At 44.1% G+C, this 15,033-nt stretch overlaps 1 protein-coding gene across 3 annotated transcripts in view; it reads left to right on the top strand.

Moving 5' to 3' along the window:
- Nucleotides 1-12,707, top strand: part of ARID5B (AT-rich interaction domain 5B) — a 181,434-nt gene extending 168,727 nt beyond the window's left edge. For all 3 annotated transcript variants that reach the window (XM_008145469.3, XM_054729047.1, XM_008145470.3), the window contains 2 exons: nucleotides 2,485-2,683; nucleotides 6,614-12,707. In XM_008145469.3, coding sequence (XP_008143691.2) covers nucleotides 2,485-2,683; nucleotides 6,614-8,767 — 2,353 coding nt within the window. In that variant the 3' untranslated portion in view covers nucleotides 8,768-12,707. The remainder of the gene's footprint in view (nucleotides 1-2,484; nucleotides 2,684-6,613) is intronic.
- Nucleotides 12,708-15,033: the final 2,326 nt, after the last annotated feature.

The raw sequence follows: 15,033 nt of genomic DNA, 5'->3' as shown, positions 1-15,033 counted from the left end.
GGGGGGGAGAAAAAAAAAAAGAAATGAAATGGAAATGTTGCCCTGCCTCTTGAACTTGCAAAATTGTATAAGGAAATTACAGCCTCCTTAGCACCCATCTAGGGAGCTGGGCTGGCCCAGGACTGTCAGGACCAGAGGTGAGGGGTCCTTTGGGGCAGCCCACCTTGGGTGTCTCTTCCACCCAAGTCTCTGCTTCTGCTCAACCCCCCTCCCCTCACTCAGAGGTAATGCTGTCACCCTTCTCACAGGAGAGGGTCTCCCATGGTGTCACTGTCTCCATTGGAGAATGGAATTGGGAGAAGGGTGGTAACCATTGGAATAGCCAGACTTCAGTGCTCCTTGGATTCCCATGGCAACCAAACAAAAGCAAAACAAACCTATCTGCCCCAACAATAAAAATATGCTCGCATTGAAGTCAATTAAAAATATTCTTTCCAATTTAAAACATTCCATGCATTTTGCTCCCGGATAAAAATCCCCCACTTGCCGATGTCGAAGGGGATAAAGTCCCTGGCAGGACCACGCAGATAAAAGGAACTGGGGAGAATGGTGGGACTTTACAGGTGAGACAAATAAATTCAAGTATGAACAAGATGGCTTTTTCCCCCTCTCTTCTTCTGCTTAGTTATGCTTTTTATTATATAAACATTAACTGTAATATTACAGTGGGAAGCAGGTATTTGGCAGCCATATATTATTTTAGTAAGTCTACATGGAGAGAACAGTTTCCAGTTTTAGCAGCTGTAACATGTTTAAACTCAGTTTGTAATGGGATCTGAAGATAACTATTCCCCATGGGCTGTGTTGATCTTCATGGCTGGCCCACTGCCAGATGTAGGGCTCAAAACTGTTATTCACGCCTCCTTGCACATACCTTGTCCGAGCATGCTCAGTAAATGAAATTTGTTCCTAATATACTATAAATTAGGATTTGATTTTTCTCATCATCTGCATGGTATTTTATTAAAGAGTGAAATCTTATGATCACAAATGTCCCCAGGTCTATACTCGCTAACCCGAACGGTTGTGTATGTTTAAGTAGTTGAGATCCAAATTACGTAGTTAGAAACCAATTTCAGGATCGCCAACAAATATCCACACCAAAGAAGTTTCTGCCTGGGAGTCTTAGTTTAAAAATAATTAGGGTTCCCGATATTTGAACAGATTTATGTTGTTTATAAGCCAAGTACATTTTCTTCATTGAGTCAACTTGTCTTATTTAAAACAAATTATGGTTGCTGTATTAAAGTTCATATTTTTAAGGCTGAGTCTTGTATTAATCCCACAGTGAGTCATTAATCATACCAAATGCATTATAAGAACTTTAATCACTGAAGTTGAAACTGAGATTGTAATGCAATCCATCCCTTTTAATTACATCAGCTATTTTTCCCTTTCAGATCAAGAGCTACGGCGCAAAGGGGAAACAGATTAAAACTAGAGCCGTTTGATGTTTCTCTTTTTAGAGCAATTTTATGTACTTTGTATAAAAAGTTATGTAATTAAAATGCTTGAATTTTTTCAGCCCTCTGATTTTTATGGCCAGAGTGGTCTGTCCACCTTCCTTCTTACTGGGGCCCTCTTTTACTTGGCACCCCTAAACCGCACCTCCTGCTGTGGTCACACCCCCCTCCCCATTCTACCCCCTCCCCCACGCCCCAGAGCTGCTGTGTGAGACAGCTGTCTCTTAGCCACGCTGTGCTAGCCTCCCATTAAGGTCTTTATCTTAAGTGTCTGGTCTATATTTTGGCACGACAAAAATATAAACTTTGGAGATGGGCAAAAGTCATTCAAACTCTACCTCTATCAACTGGTGTGACTCTTAGGCAAATTCTTTAACCTTTTGGCACCTCCGTTGTCTCATCAGTTAACAATAATAATAGTAATCATTTTTATTATTGGTATGATTACAATAAATACTATGGTAACTTACTCCCTAAGGATGTTATGGAGATTACATGAAATGATCTATATTATGTACCTAGGGCAGATACTAGTACATACTAGAATATAAGCCTCATGAGGTCGGGCATTGAATCTTTTGTTTGCTGCTATATCTTAGTGCCTAGAGCAGTGTCTGGCACATAGTCAGTGCTTAATAAGTAGTTGTTGGCAGAATGATGAGTAAACAGCAGCTATCATTATTGTTGCTATTATTGTTGTGATGTCGTTGCTGGCACTTAGCCGGGTTCCATGGACAGCGATGATGATGTAAATTTGGATGCTTCCCCTGTCATCCTTGGTGTACAGATTTACAGAACCAGAAAGCAATCTTGCAAAGAAGTATGTAAGTCAGTAGGCACTGGTTTTGAGTAGGGAGGTAACTGTGGAGTAAGTTTCTAGAAAAGCATTGGCGTCACTGGAAATAAAGTCATGCAATAAATTGCTTGTATTGAGAAAAGAAAATAAACCATAACATCGATGCTAATGGAATTGCCTGATTAGTCATCCCCGGATTGATCATGTCTCCTGATATCCTTTTAGATTAATCCTGCCATATGAAAGGTTTATTAAAGGAGAGGAAGACAAGCCCCTGCCTCCAATCAAACCTCGGAAACAGGAGAACAGTTCACAGGAAAACGAGAATAAAGCAAAAGTATCAGGAACCAAACGCATCAAACATGAAATCCCCAAGAGCAAGAAAGAAAAAGAGAATGCCCCGAAGCCCCAGGATGCCTCAGAGGTGAGTCGCTCTCCTCCCCAGACATACCACCAGGACGTGCCCCGCCTCAGGGTTTCCCGAACCCTGCACCCTTAGCTGAGACCTGCACCCTTAGCTGAGACCTGCACCCACAGCTGTGACCCTACACAGCTGCAGTGCTACACTGAGAAATGAAATCATCTCAGCTTCACAATTCCCTCAGTAGTGGCCCTTTCCGCTTGTTCCAGGGCTGAAAGGCAGTCTGTGGTATTGAATGGGGTAGGGCCTACTGGTAGGCCAAAGATAGGATCCAGAAAGATGCGAGCATCCCGTAGAAAACGGATAGCGTCCGCCGACTTGGAGAGAGAAGGAGCCAGAGCTCTAGCTCTGAGAAGCCAGGGGACTCCAACATGAAAGATATGGCTTTGCTGTTTCACAGCCAGGCTATCCGAGGAGGTGGTGTGACTTTAAAAGTGCTCCGTGGGGCCTAGTAGGCAGGGCCGTTGAAATTGATGTGCCGTGTCTCTGCAGGATGGACCTGGAACCTTTAGGGATGCTTTTGTCTCCGTAATGGACCTGTATGCAGCAGCTTTGGGTTGAGACCAGTTTAGAAATATCTTAAGTACATATTATTTATGGGGAAATTTTGAAATGGTTCCTCTGAAACCATTATTATCTCTCATGTTAACAGGTAGTTTCTGAACCTTTTAAAACAAGCCCCAGCTACCCGCAGCCCCCCACAGTTCCTTGGTAGAAGCCATTAATGTCAGCACACAGCCAGTCATGGAGGCTGATCTGGGCTCTGTTTCAACATGAATAATAAAAACCCTGCTGCCCATAAAAACACACACACACACAAAACAAAACAAAAAAAACTTAGCAGCCACATTTGGAGACAGCATGTTCTAAGATTCAACCCCAGAGGGAATTTTGTTGCTGATATTAAACACCCCCTAAAAAATCAAGTTTATAATGAACACATAAGAGACTCCCTAATTAAACACTGGTTTAAAACACACACAACACAACACCACAATCTCTTACCGAGAATTCAACTTACCCCACTGAATCCTGTGTAAGAAGATAGTATTAATACGAAGATGAAATTTGATTTTTGTTTCACAGTTATTTTAAGCTCTAGAAATTAAAAGGTTGGGGGAGGGGAAGGGGAGAGATGATGCAGAGATTTCTAAAGATCGGCAAGCTTGCAACACAAATAGCCAAAAGCAAGGAAATTCCAAGTGAAGGCTTGCATTCCATTCTTCCTTTACCCTGTTGGCCTGGTGATTTATTATGGGTTTTGGATCAGCGAGTTCTATTAGATACCATATGTACAGTATTGCCAAAGCACCAGGGGGCAAACTGAGGACCAAGAGGCCAGCTGACCTTTGAATGGCTCCACTTTGGGGACGAAGTTTAAAATGGTTGGTTTGTAAATTGTGGGAGGAATCCTCAGCCCATGCCCTGAGCCCATCAGCTGAGGGGATGACCCCTGTCAGGTGTGGAGCCAGATGTCCTGCAGGCCATAGAAACCCTTAAAGCCTTTGACCTATAGGTCCCAACAGTTCCCTTCAGGGAGCTGTCAGTGTCTTGAGTATCAAAGATTATTATGATCAGGTTATCTAAACTACCTGGAATCTGCCCTGGCCGGTGTGGCTCAGTTGGTTGAGCATCATCCCATGCACCAAGAGGCTGCCAGTTCAATTCCTGGTCAGGGCACGTGCAGAAGGCAGATGATCGATGTTTCTCTCTCACATTGATGTTTCTCTCTTCCTTCCTTTCTTTATAAAATCAATTAAAAAAAAACTTATTAAACTACCTGGATCTCATACCTTCTTCAAGGTTGACCTTATAAGTAAGAATTGTTCCCCACCTCCAACATAGACCCATGTTATTGTCCAGGTATATTTCTTCCCACTAATTATGTGTCTGGAGCCTTGGGTCAGGATTTCATTGTTGTCATTGTTTTAATTGTTTTTCATTTTTGATGTTTTCAATATAAAGTAGTGAACTCAGTAGAGAGAGGAGAGGTTATAAAGCCCTCCTCACCCTAGCCGGTTTGGCTCAGTGGGTAGAGTGTCAGCCTGTGGATCAAAGGGTCCTGGGTTGGATTCTGGTTAAGGGCACGTACCTCAGTTGCAGGCTCCTCCCCAGCCCGGGCCCTGGTTGGGGTGCGTGTAGGAGGCAACCAATGGATGTGTTTCTCTCACATCGATGTTTCTCTCTGTCTTTCCCTCTCTTTTCCACTCTCTCTGAAAAATGAATGGAAAAATATCCTCAGATGAGGATTAAATAAATAAATAAATAAATAAATAAATAAAGCCCTTCTCGTCAAACCCGATATCTTCAGGTAATTGGGTTGGATTGCAAGTTGCCTGGTGGGAAGATACCACTTAACATACTAAGGGCAGATCAGAAAATTCCATCCTTTACCTTTTTCTGTCTAGCTTTCAAAGACCTCCTAAACCTGTTTTACAATCAAAAGCATGGAACTCCATGTTACTGAAGGCCTAGGTCATAGAAAGTTCATTGGAACTGAGTATCCCTGATAGCCCCACTTCAAATTCCAGTCCCATCAGAAACTGACATTCAAGTGCAATTTGCCTTTTTTCTTGGCTGTACGCATTTTTTCTGCATTTCTTGTAATGCAAAAGCTCAGGAGACCAGTGATGTTGTTAATGTAGAACAAGTAATGATAGTTGTACTGAAAAGGCAACTACTAGTACAAAAAAAATGAAAGATGGCACACAAAGGTTCTTAGGTATAACACAAATCTAAAAAACAGAGATATCTTTAAATGGACTTAAGGAGAAATATTGATTAAATGGATGTGGTTCCTTAAAATTTTTATCCCTATGTATCCCTATACTAGCATCCCCAATCTTACCCGAAAATGCTATCGTGGTCAAAACTTCTTTTCTTAGCAAAGAAAAACAATGTTCATGGAGATGAGATTGGGGTGGGGTGGCGGGGGGCGAGGACCAGTTCAATACAACTGTTTTGGGACTATTCTCCACTAAGACATGTCAGGACAGAAGAATGACAGACGTTTTAAAAGCGCTTGTCCGTTAGCTGGGTCACAGATGGAAAGTTAAAATGACCTTCAAAGGTCAAAGTTTGCACAGCTACATAAAGCAATGAATGGGTCGAATTGTGCCCGCAACTTCTGTGAATAGGGACACATAAAGAGCATCCATCTCACTGACCGCAATTGATTTCCATGAACAGAGAAGCTGTATTTGTGCTGGCGCTCACTGCCTGAATTTTGACAACTTCATTTTCAACTTTCATGGAAATGTAGCTTGCCGCAGCCTAGAAGGACTTAGAGCCCTCCTGTCCCTCAGGTAGTCAGGCCGATGTTGCATCTCCATCATCTTTCAGTACTTCAGCTTATCTGCATGTCACATGGCACGGAGTAGAAATTAAAAACACTTAAGCATCACTGATTTTATGCCTCCAATTGGACACATTAGGACAAGATACGCTCTGTCAAAGAACGGCAGGGAGTGTCGGTGAGTTTGTTGATTGTTTGTTGACATGGGGGTGGTTAGATATTTGAAAGAGAGATGCTTAAAAAAAAAATCTTTCTCCAAAGTGTCATAAAGCACAACATGTAATTTAAAACCCATTTGGATAATTGACTGATTTGACAAGAAGACAACCTCAGAATTAAACTATATATTAGACTCAAGGAGTGATATGATTGTATACCATCAGTACATAACACTTTGATATTTTGATAAGTGTCTCCTAAGGGACTAAAGTGAATATGCATATTTCCCCTAATGTTTCTGTAATTTAGATTTCTTTGTTTAGAGCTATGATCAGGGAGTGATAAAGCTTTACAGAAACTATGTGAACTGATTGACAAGCCTGTTTTCAAGAAAAACTGCTGCGTGTAATATTCTATTTCATAGCAAAATGTGTCAATACACTTGGCTTCCTTCTGACTGTCTTGCAATATTTTATCAGGTTTCTTCAGAGCAAGAGAAGGAGCAAGAACCTTTAAACCAGAAGAGCATCCCTGAGCCTCTCCCCGCAGCAGACGTGAAGAAGAAAATGGAAGGGTACCAGGATTTTGCAGCCAGGCCCCTGGTGTCTACAGCAGACCCAGAAAAGGAGAACAAAGCAGACCCAGGTGCCAACAGTGAGAAGATGGCAGAGGAGGCGGGAGACAAGGGGCCCTCTCCTCCACTCCCGAGTGCCTCTTCGGCCACCGACAGGGACCCCGGGGCTGGCAAACAGCCTCTCACCTCTCCCAGTGCTCTGGTCGACTCAAAACCAGAACCCAAGCCCTGCTGTTTTACAGAGAGCCCTGAAAATGAACCCCGAGACACAGCCTTCCCTGGCTTCCCCACCACGCAGCCACCGCTGGCAAACCAGAGCGAGCTGGACGATGACAAAGTGCCCGCGATGGCAGATTACATCGCCAACTGCACTGTGAAGGTGGACCAGCTGGGCAGCGACGACATCCACAATGCGCTGAAGCAGACCCCGAAGGTCCTAGTGGTCCAGTCGTTCGACATGTTCAAGGACAAAGACCTGACGGGGCCCATGAACGAGAACCACGGGCTCAATTACACGCCCCTGCTCTACTCCAGGGGCAACCCGGGCATCATGTCCCCGCTGGCCAAGAAAAAGCTTTTGTCCCAAGTGAGTGGGGCCAGCCTCTCCAGCAGCTACCCCTACGGCTCCCCACCGCCTTTGATCAGCAAAAAGAAACTGATCGCCAGGGACGAACTGTGCTCGGGTCTGGCCCAGGCCCACCACGGCCAAAGCGCTGACCACGCGGCCGTCAGCCGGCCCTCGGTGATTCAGCACGTGCAGAGCTTCCGGAGCAAGCCCTCCGAGGACAGGAAGAGCATCAGCGACATCTTTAAGCATGACAAGCTGAGTCGCTCGGATGCCCACCGCTGCAGCTTCTCCAAGCATCACCTCAGCCCCCTGGCCGACTCCTACGTCCTGAAGCAAGAAATCCAGGAGGGCAAGGAGAAGCTGCTGGAGAAGAGGGCGCTCCCCCACTCCCACGTGCCCAGCTTCCTGGCCGACTTCTACTCCTCTCCGCATCTCCACAGCCTCTACCGACACACCGAGCATCACCTTCACAACGAGCAGTCATCCAAGTACCCGTGCAGGGACATGTACAGAGAATCGGAAAACAGCTCTTTCCCTTCCCACAAACACCAAGAAAAGCTCCACGGAAACTATCTCTCGTCTCTACACCTGCAAGACAAAAAGTCAGCCGCCGCCGAAGCCACCACGGATGACCAGCCGACGGACCTGAGCCTTCCCAAGAACCCGCACAAACCCACCGGCAAGGTCCTGGGCCTGGCCCACGCGGCCCCGGGGCCCCAGGAGGGCAAAGGCGTCTCCCAGTTCCAGGTCATAAACAGCCACAGTCGAGACTGTCACCCCAAGGCCTGCCGGGTATCCCCCATGACCATGTCGGCTCCTAAAAAATACCCCGAGGCGCTCTCAAGATCGGCCAAACCCCACCACGTGAGACTGGAGAACTTCAGGAAGATGGAAGGCATGGTCCACCCCATCCTGCACCGGAAAATGAGCCCTCAGAACATTGGTGCAGCGCGCCCCATCAAGCGCAGCCTGGAGGACTTGGACCTGGTGATCGCGGGGAAAAAGGCCCGGGCGGTGTCTCCCTTGGACCCATCCAAGGAGGTCTCCGGCAAGGAGAAGGCCTGTGAGCAGGAGAGCGAAGGCAGCAAGGCAGCGCACGGTGGGCGATCCGGGGGCGCGTCGGAAGGCCACAAGCTGCCCCTCTCGTCCCCTATCTTCCCAGGTTTGTATTCTGGGAGCCTGTGTAACTCGGGCCTCAACTCCCGGCTCCCAGCAGGGTATTCTCACTCTCTGCAGTACTTGAAAAACCAGACTGTGCTTTCCCCACTCATGCAGCCCCTGGCTTTCCACTCGCTTGTGATGCAAAGAGGCATTTTCACGTCGCCGACCAATTCTCAGCAGCTGTACAGGCACTTGGCGGCGGCCACACCGGTAGGAAGTTCGTACGGGGACCTTTTGCACAACAGCATTTACCCTTTAGCTGCTATAAACCCTCAAGCTGCCTTTCCATCTTCTCAGCTGTCCTCCGTACACCCCAGTACAAAACTGTAAGGGCCGGCTCCGTCCAGCATCCCACACGGCGTGGCTAAAAGATCTCCACTCCTTAGCCCTGGGGTGATGGCTTGTCGAATTAGAAGTCCGTATTTCTTCTAATCTGGGGGTGAGATCCGTTCCAGCCGAAGCGGCCGAGAGGGGAGGTGAACAGACCGGATTCTTCTGGGACGGCCCCAGCCTTGGCTGGTCAGTCTTGAGTCCCTTGCAACACAGATGCCCTGGCACCCCAGATGGTTCACTTCGCCCGGGGCCCTCGCGGAGGGGTTTCTGCGTATCCAGGAAGAACTTAGAGGACCCCATCTGAGTTCCGATGGTCAGGAAACAATCTGGGCAGAAAGGGGCAGGCATTTCAAAGAAAGGGGCAAGGAAGACTGGCAGACATGCCAAGCGAGGCCCCTGTTTTCATAAAACTCCAAGGTTCAATCAATGCAATGTATAGTGAAACTTCAATAGATCTTTCCTTTTTGACACTATTGAACAATCCAGAGAAGTAAACACTGTTAAATTGACTGTATATATTTGCTTCTTAAAACTACCCGTATCACTGTTTTGCTCACCTAATTTATATACAGGTAGTTCCATTTTCTCCCAGTTCCTTCTTGTCTTTTTTTTTTTTTTTTTTTTTTTTAATTAAACAGTATCGCTTTTGTTTGCAGGTCTTTTGTTTTTTTTTGTTTTATTTTGTTTAAGACTGACTGACTATCCTGGTTTTTGATGTGTGTTTGTAATCCTCCCCCTCCCCCCCCCCCATCTTATCATTTTGAGCAGCTTTGGGTGGTAAAGTTAATTGTTTACAAATTGAAGCAACTGATTCTAGTGGAACAAATGAGAAAGAAACCGATGAGCACACCATAGTGCAAAGAGCGTTCCTTTGCAGATCCGCAACTTATGGACTTTGTTCCTCATTAATGGCATAGTTGAAAGAGCTTATACACTGCTTACCCGACCAAATGCTTTGCTTTGAAGTATGGGGTTATGTGAACATATCGAGCATTGTACTTACCTTATCTAGGCTGTGAAACTGTCCTACATACCAGAGGAATCATAAAAACAAAAACCTCACTGGCAGCAAGCTGCTGAATAACAGCAGCGTCTAGAGGACATACTTGTGGGCTGCACAGATATTCTAGGAATTTCAGAAATTAGAACAGGAGCCAAAATGATTTACATTGGTGTTGGCCCTGGTCCCTTTAAGCAGGCCGGGAAAGGGGGTTGGGAAGAGGATTGGAACTCGACTCTCCAAAGAAAATGAGCAGCTGGAGGCCTGTGCTCCAGGTACCTTCCCTTGGGCCGTGGTCTTTGGAGTCATAGGTAATCGCGTTGCCTTCATCATATTGGTTTCTTGATGTTTCCAAGAAGACCCTGCCAGGCCACATCTTTGGGGATAATTGGCGTACTGGATTACCCATGTCAAAGGAAAGTCATCCTCTCTGGGTTTCTTGGGCGTGAGTTTTATGTATAAGCACTCACTTGCGGTGGTTGGTGGTCATGTTTGTAACCACCTGGCGATATAGCCCGCTTTATTGTTTATTTCAGTGTTGGAAAGAAACGGACGAGCTATTCAAGCAGTCAAAAGATGTGGAGAATGTATCTTGTCATTCTTGCCACTTGATTCCATTTGCTGCCAAGATGTAACATCAAGGTGGATGCACTTCCTAAGTGTGTTCAAGGTCGATCGACACAGAGCCTGATTTTCTTCTCAAGTCCCATCCCTGCTGATAAGAATGCTTTGATGAACTCCCCAGCCAACCCTCCCCTCCCCCAACACTACTAGTAGACATTAGAACCATAGTTAACCAAGTCTTTTACCTCTGAGATATTTAATTCTATGAAAGTTGATGACAATTTTCAACCTCTAGGTAACTCGACTGCAAAATAATCAAAACTGGTAAACAATGAAACTGCGGCTCTTAACCGAAGCCATGCATGCCGTGCATTTGTATTGAAATGTCTCCATGATACGAAGCCAAATATTCAGTGTAACATACTTACTATCCAAAGGTGGAAACAAAAAGAATGTAGAGATCTAGTGTTAAGAGTTCCATTTGCTTCAATTAATTATTTACCTTCCTGTGGAATAATATATATATATATATATATTTAATAGAACCATAGATAGACTAGTAGAATTTAGATTATAAATGTGTGAGTGCAGATTATCCTGCTATTGCACAAGATAGAGGGGGGGGGAAGAATCTCAATTCCAGCTGGCAAAGCGCTAGCCAGGACCGATCTAAGAAAGTTGCACTAGATTGGATGGTCACAGAATCAGAGGACATGGAAGACAGAGCAAACTCCAGTGTTTCTGCAGCAGACCCGGGCTAGATCAGACGTGGTTTCTAAGAGTTTGTTTCTCAAAGGAAATGGGGAGCCGTCTGTCCCTGGTGGAGCTCACCTATCCATTTGGAATATGGGCCATTTGTTTTCCCCACTGGGATGATTTCAGTCTGGTTTCATCATGTTGGAATTTGATCACACCATTTTCAAACAATGTTAACATAGTCCAGCTTTTGTTTTTCTCATCTCTTCCAAGAGGAGACTCACTGTTTCTGTCCGAGGAAGCTCATACCCTCGGCAAAACATCAGGACAAATAAAGAGAATCGGGGGCACACATTCCCAACAGAAGCAGTGTGTTATTTGTTTTAAAACTCCGAACAGAGATCTTGGAAATCTTTCAAAAAGACCATTGAATTCTTCATTGGCTGAGAAGTACATTTTAAAAAGTCTTAAATGGGGCTTTGTTTGCATTGTTTGAGTTCAAGGGGCCTTATTATTGAATGGAATTGCACAAGCCTTTCTTTGTGCAATCAAACCATTGTTATTGGTAGTTCTGTAAAGGAAACTGTGGAATCTAATTGGCAGTGGAGTCATAAATCTATTTACTGAGTGTGGCTTCCAAGAAATGTTGCAATTCAAAATGCACTAACTCCCTGATTTACTGGAGATTTGAAGATTCTAAATAATGTTGTTGTTTTTTTTAAAGCCTTTCCATGCAACTTCTGGCAACTCAACATAAAAAAAAAATAAAAAAAGAAAAGAAAAAATAACCCAACCGAGTTTTAGAATTAAGTATTCTCCTACTAAGTGATTGGAACTTGTAATATTTGCCACAGGACTGACTTATTTATTTTCTAGCTAGAAGCTCTTAAGTTCACTTGTTTATCAGGGCATATACAGAAGGGTTTGTGAAAACTCAATGTTGACTTTACAACTTTCTGACCTGGTGCATGAATTCTCAAGTACTGTATTTCACTGTGTTGGTGTGTCTGATGGAAATTTCGAGGTGATCCCACAAAAATATTTTATGTAGTGTGCCTTCAAAGAGAACCATTTATTTCTCTTCACTCGTGTCCCACAAAGTCACATTTGGTGGTGGTCAGCCAAGTCCCATCTGGTCCAGTTTTACTCTGTTCCCAATTTTAAAGAGAAATGGGGACAAGTTTGCCCTCGTGAGACCCACACCATTGCAATGATTATCTTGAGCACTTAAATTCCAGTGTTGGCTGTTGATGTGTTTGATATTCTGCTTGTCTCCCCATGGTTGAAATATGTCTGAAGAATAGCAGCATAATCTCTATTGGCTGTTTATACTTTTTTAAATTTTCCTGTGTTGTAAATATTGTATACTTTTGGTGATCCCAGCTATGTAACCTCTGCTCTGTAAGGTGATTATTTGTATATAGCAACATGGCCCAGTGATATTATATAGTTTCCCAATGGAGAGGTTATTGAGTAACCTTTGCATTAGTTTAAACACTACCAGAAGAATGCTGAGCCAACTATAAACACTCAATTTTGTATGTTTTCCAAATTGTACTTATTACTGCTTTTGATACTGTATTACGTGCCAATAGTTTCCCAATCACATAGCAGGCAAGAGATATTTTGTACTTTTTGATCCACTGTAATATTTAATAAAAAATGTTACTATCTGTTTCCTTTTGGGTCTGAGTGATCTGTCACTTCTTCCTGAGGAGTCTGATGGCCTCCCCAGAGTACTTTCTACCCCATTGTCTCCAAATTGGATAATAACAATAATAATAGTGGTGATGATGGGGTCTGTAGTTTGTTGAGAACCTACTGATGTGGAGTGGTAAATCAACTTGCCCCAGATCACCTGATAACAAATTGGCAGAGTCAGGATTTGAACTCAGGGCTCTTTGGTCTGTGACTTCCTTTGTATACCATACTCCTCTCCTGACAGATAACAAAAATCACTATTTATTCAGTCAACCAAGATTGACTCACATCTCCATTGCCAGGCATAGTAAGTAGCTGGGAATACAATGGTGAGTGAAAGATGAATATTGTCTCTCGAGCTAATAAATCTTATGGGAAAGAGAGCTAACCAAATAGTCACCCATATAAATAGAAAACCTCAGCCTGACCTAGTTCTGGGGGAGAGGAGTGTGATGACTAAAGTGATACATGAAGAGGAAGTGGTGACGAAACTGATAAGTGAAGGATGAGTATCAGTTGACCAGATAAGAGGGGACTGGGGGAAGACTAATCCAAGCACAGGTACCACATGTGCAGAGACCCTGAGGCAGAAACACATGAGGCTTATTCTAGGAATCAAAGAAAAAGGCTGTGTGACAAAAGCATAATTACAAGGTCCAGGGAGTGAGGTGGCGGTAAGGTTAGAGAGTATAGCAGGGGACAACCAGGTATGCCCCAATAGGTATGTCTTCTTAATTCTAAGCAAACAGAGGTGTAAGCAGGGAGGTGGCCTGTTGAAATTTGTCTCTTTCTATGTTTCTCGCTGGCTGCTGTGTGAAGGCAGATGGGGAGCAATCTAACACCAACATGGTCGTTTCAAATGAGGTGGTAGAATGGGAGCGTAGACACATTTCAGAGGTGCTTGGAAGGACGGAGGACCAGACTTGGTGATGGATTAAGTGGGTCATTCGATGGATACCCAGGACGGATTGAAAAGCTAGGGAAAAAGCATATTCTGACCTCTGGTGATGATAGACAAAAGACTTCTGGATTGCTTCCCTTAATCCTCTTCATCCAGACTTCCCCTGGGTCCCACTATCAAGCATGTCACACAACTGGGGTGAGGAGGGGAACACATGTTGATAAATGACACAAAACCCTTACTGTGGCTGAGTCCCTTAGGAACCCTGCCCACCCTCAGGCCAGCAGGAGTTGCAGCAACAGGTTAGGGGTCCCACCCTCTTCTTGTTGGCCGTCATCCCTTTGTTAATCCAAACACACCCAGCACAGGAAGAACCCCTGGCCCTGTGGTCTCCTTGCTCTCATTCTGATTCATGTGTATTTCACCATACCATTGCATTGCTGTGAGTACATCAAAAAGAATGTTCTTCCATCTATGACACACTCAGCATATAGAGATCTGATACTTGAATCATACACAACAGGAAACACAATGATAAGTTATCTATTTTTACCAGGCCTAACTGGCAAATAGTGTTGGAAAAGAGGGTGCTTTTGCTAAAGATGTCACTTATAGTGCAAAGGCAAGGAAAATGCCCAGTGATTTATTATAGGAAAGTGGCCAAAGTTGACAAATGTTTCAGGGCTGATAGTGACCAGGAAAGGGGTGATCATTTACATCAACAAGTTGTAAATGGCAGGAGGGGGAAGGGCGGTGGGTGGCCTCTGGCCAGGAATAATGAGAAAGAAAGCGTATTCTTCAAGATTGACTTAGGGAGTATAGAAAATTGCATTAATTTGGGCCTTGCTAATTCAGAATTCCTGAATTTTGGAATCTCCAGGATAATTTCTGAGATAAAAAAACAAACACATTTGTTTAACCTTCTTAAAAGAACAAACTATTTTAATCATGCTAGCCATAACCATGAGCATTCAACCAGCCCAGCAAGGACAAGGTGATCTGCTACCTGAGGCAAGCATACAGGAACGACTACTACTTCAATTAGTGTTGAAACTTCCTCTAGAACAGAGCTATCCAGTGGAACTTCCTGAGGTGGTGGAAATGTTCTATCATTGAAATGTGTCTAGTGTGATGAAGCAACTAACTTTAATTCTATTTAATTTTTATTCATTTAAATGTAAATAGTTACAGGTGGCTAATAGTTACTATATTGAACAGCAAAGATCCAGAAGGTCCTATTGGCCAATGTGTGTATACAGATAGACTCAGTTACAGATAGGTCAATACCTGCACATAGACATTAACATAAACAATAAGGCAGGCAACATCGTGTCTTCTTGCCAAAACTTCATTAATCGATTAGGGGTGACTATAGATTTAACACTATTTTTCACTCAGGAT

This window comes from Eptesicus fuscus, chromosome 17 (assembly GCF_027574615.1).
Source record: "Eptesicus fuscus isolate TK198812 chromosome 17, DD_ASM_mEF_20220401, whole genome shotgun sequence".
In the NCBI taxonomy this organism is placed as follows: domain Eukaryota; kingdom Metazoa; phylum Chordata; class Mammalia; order Chiroptera; family Vespertilionidae; genus Eptesicus; species Eptesicus fuscus.
The sequence above is the reverse complement of the archived record's forward strand: the minus strand, read 5'-3'. Positions and strand labels throughout refer to the sequence as shown.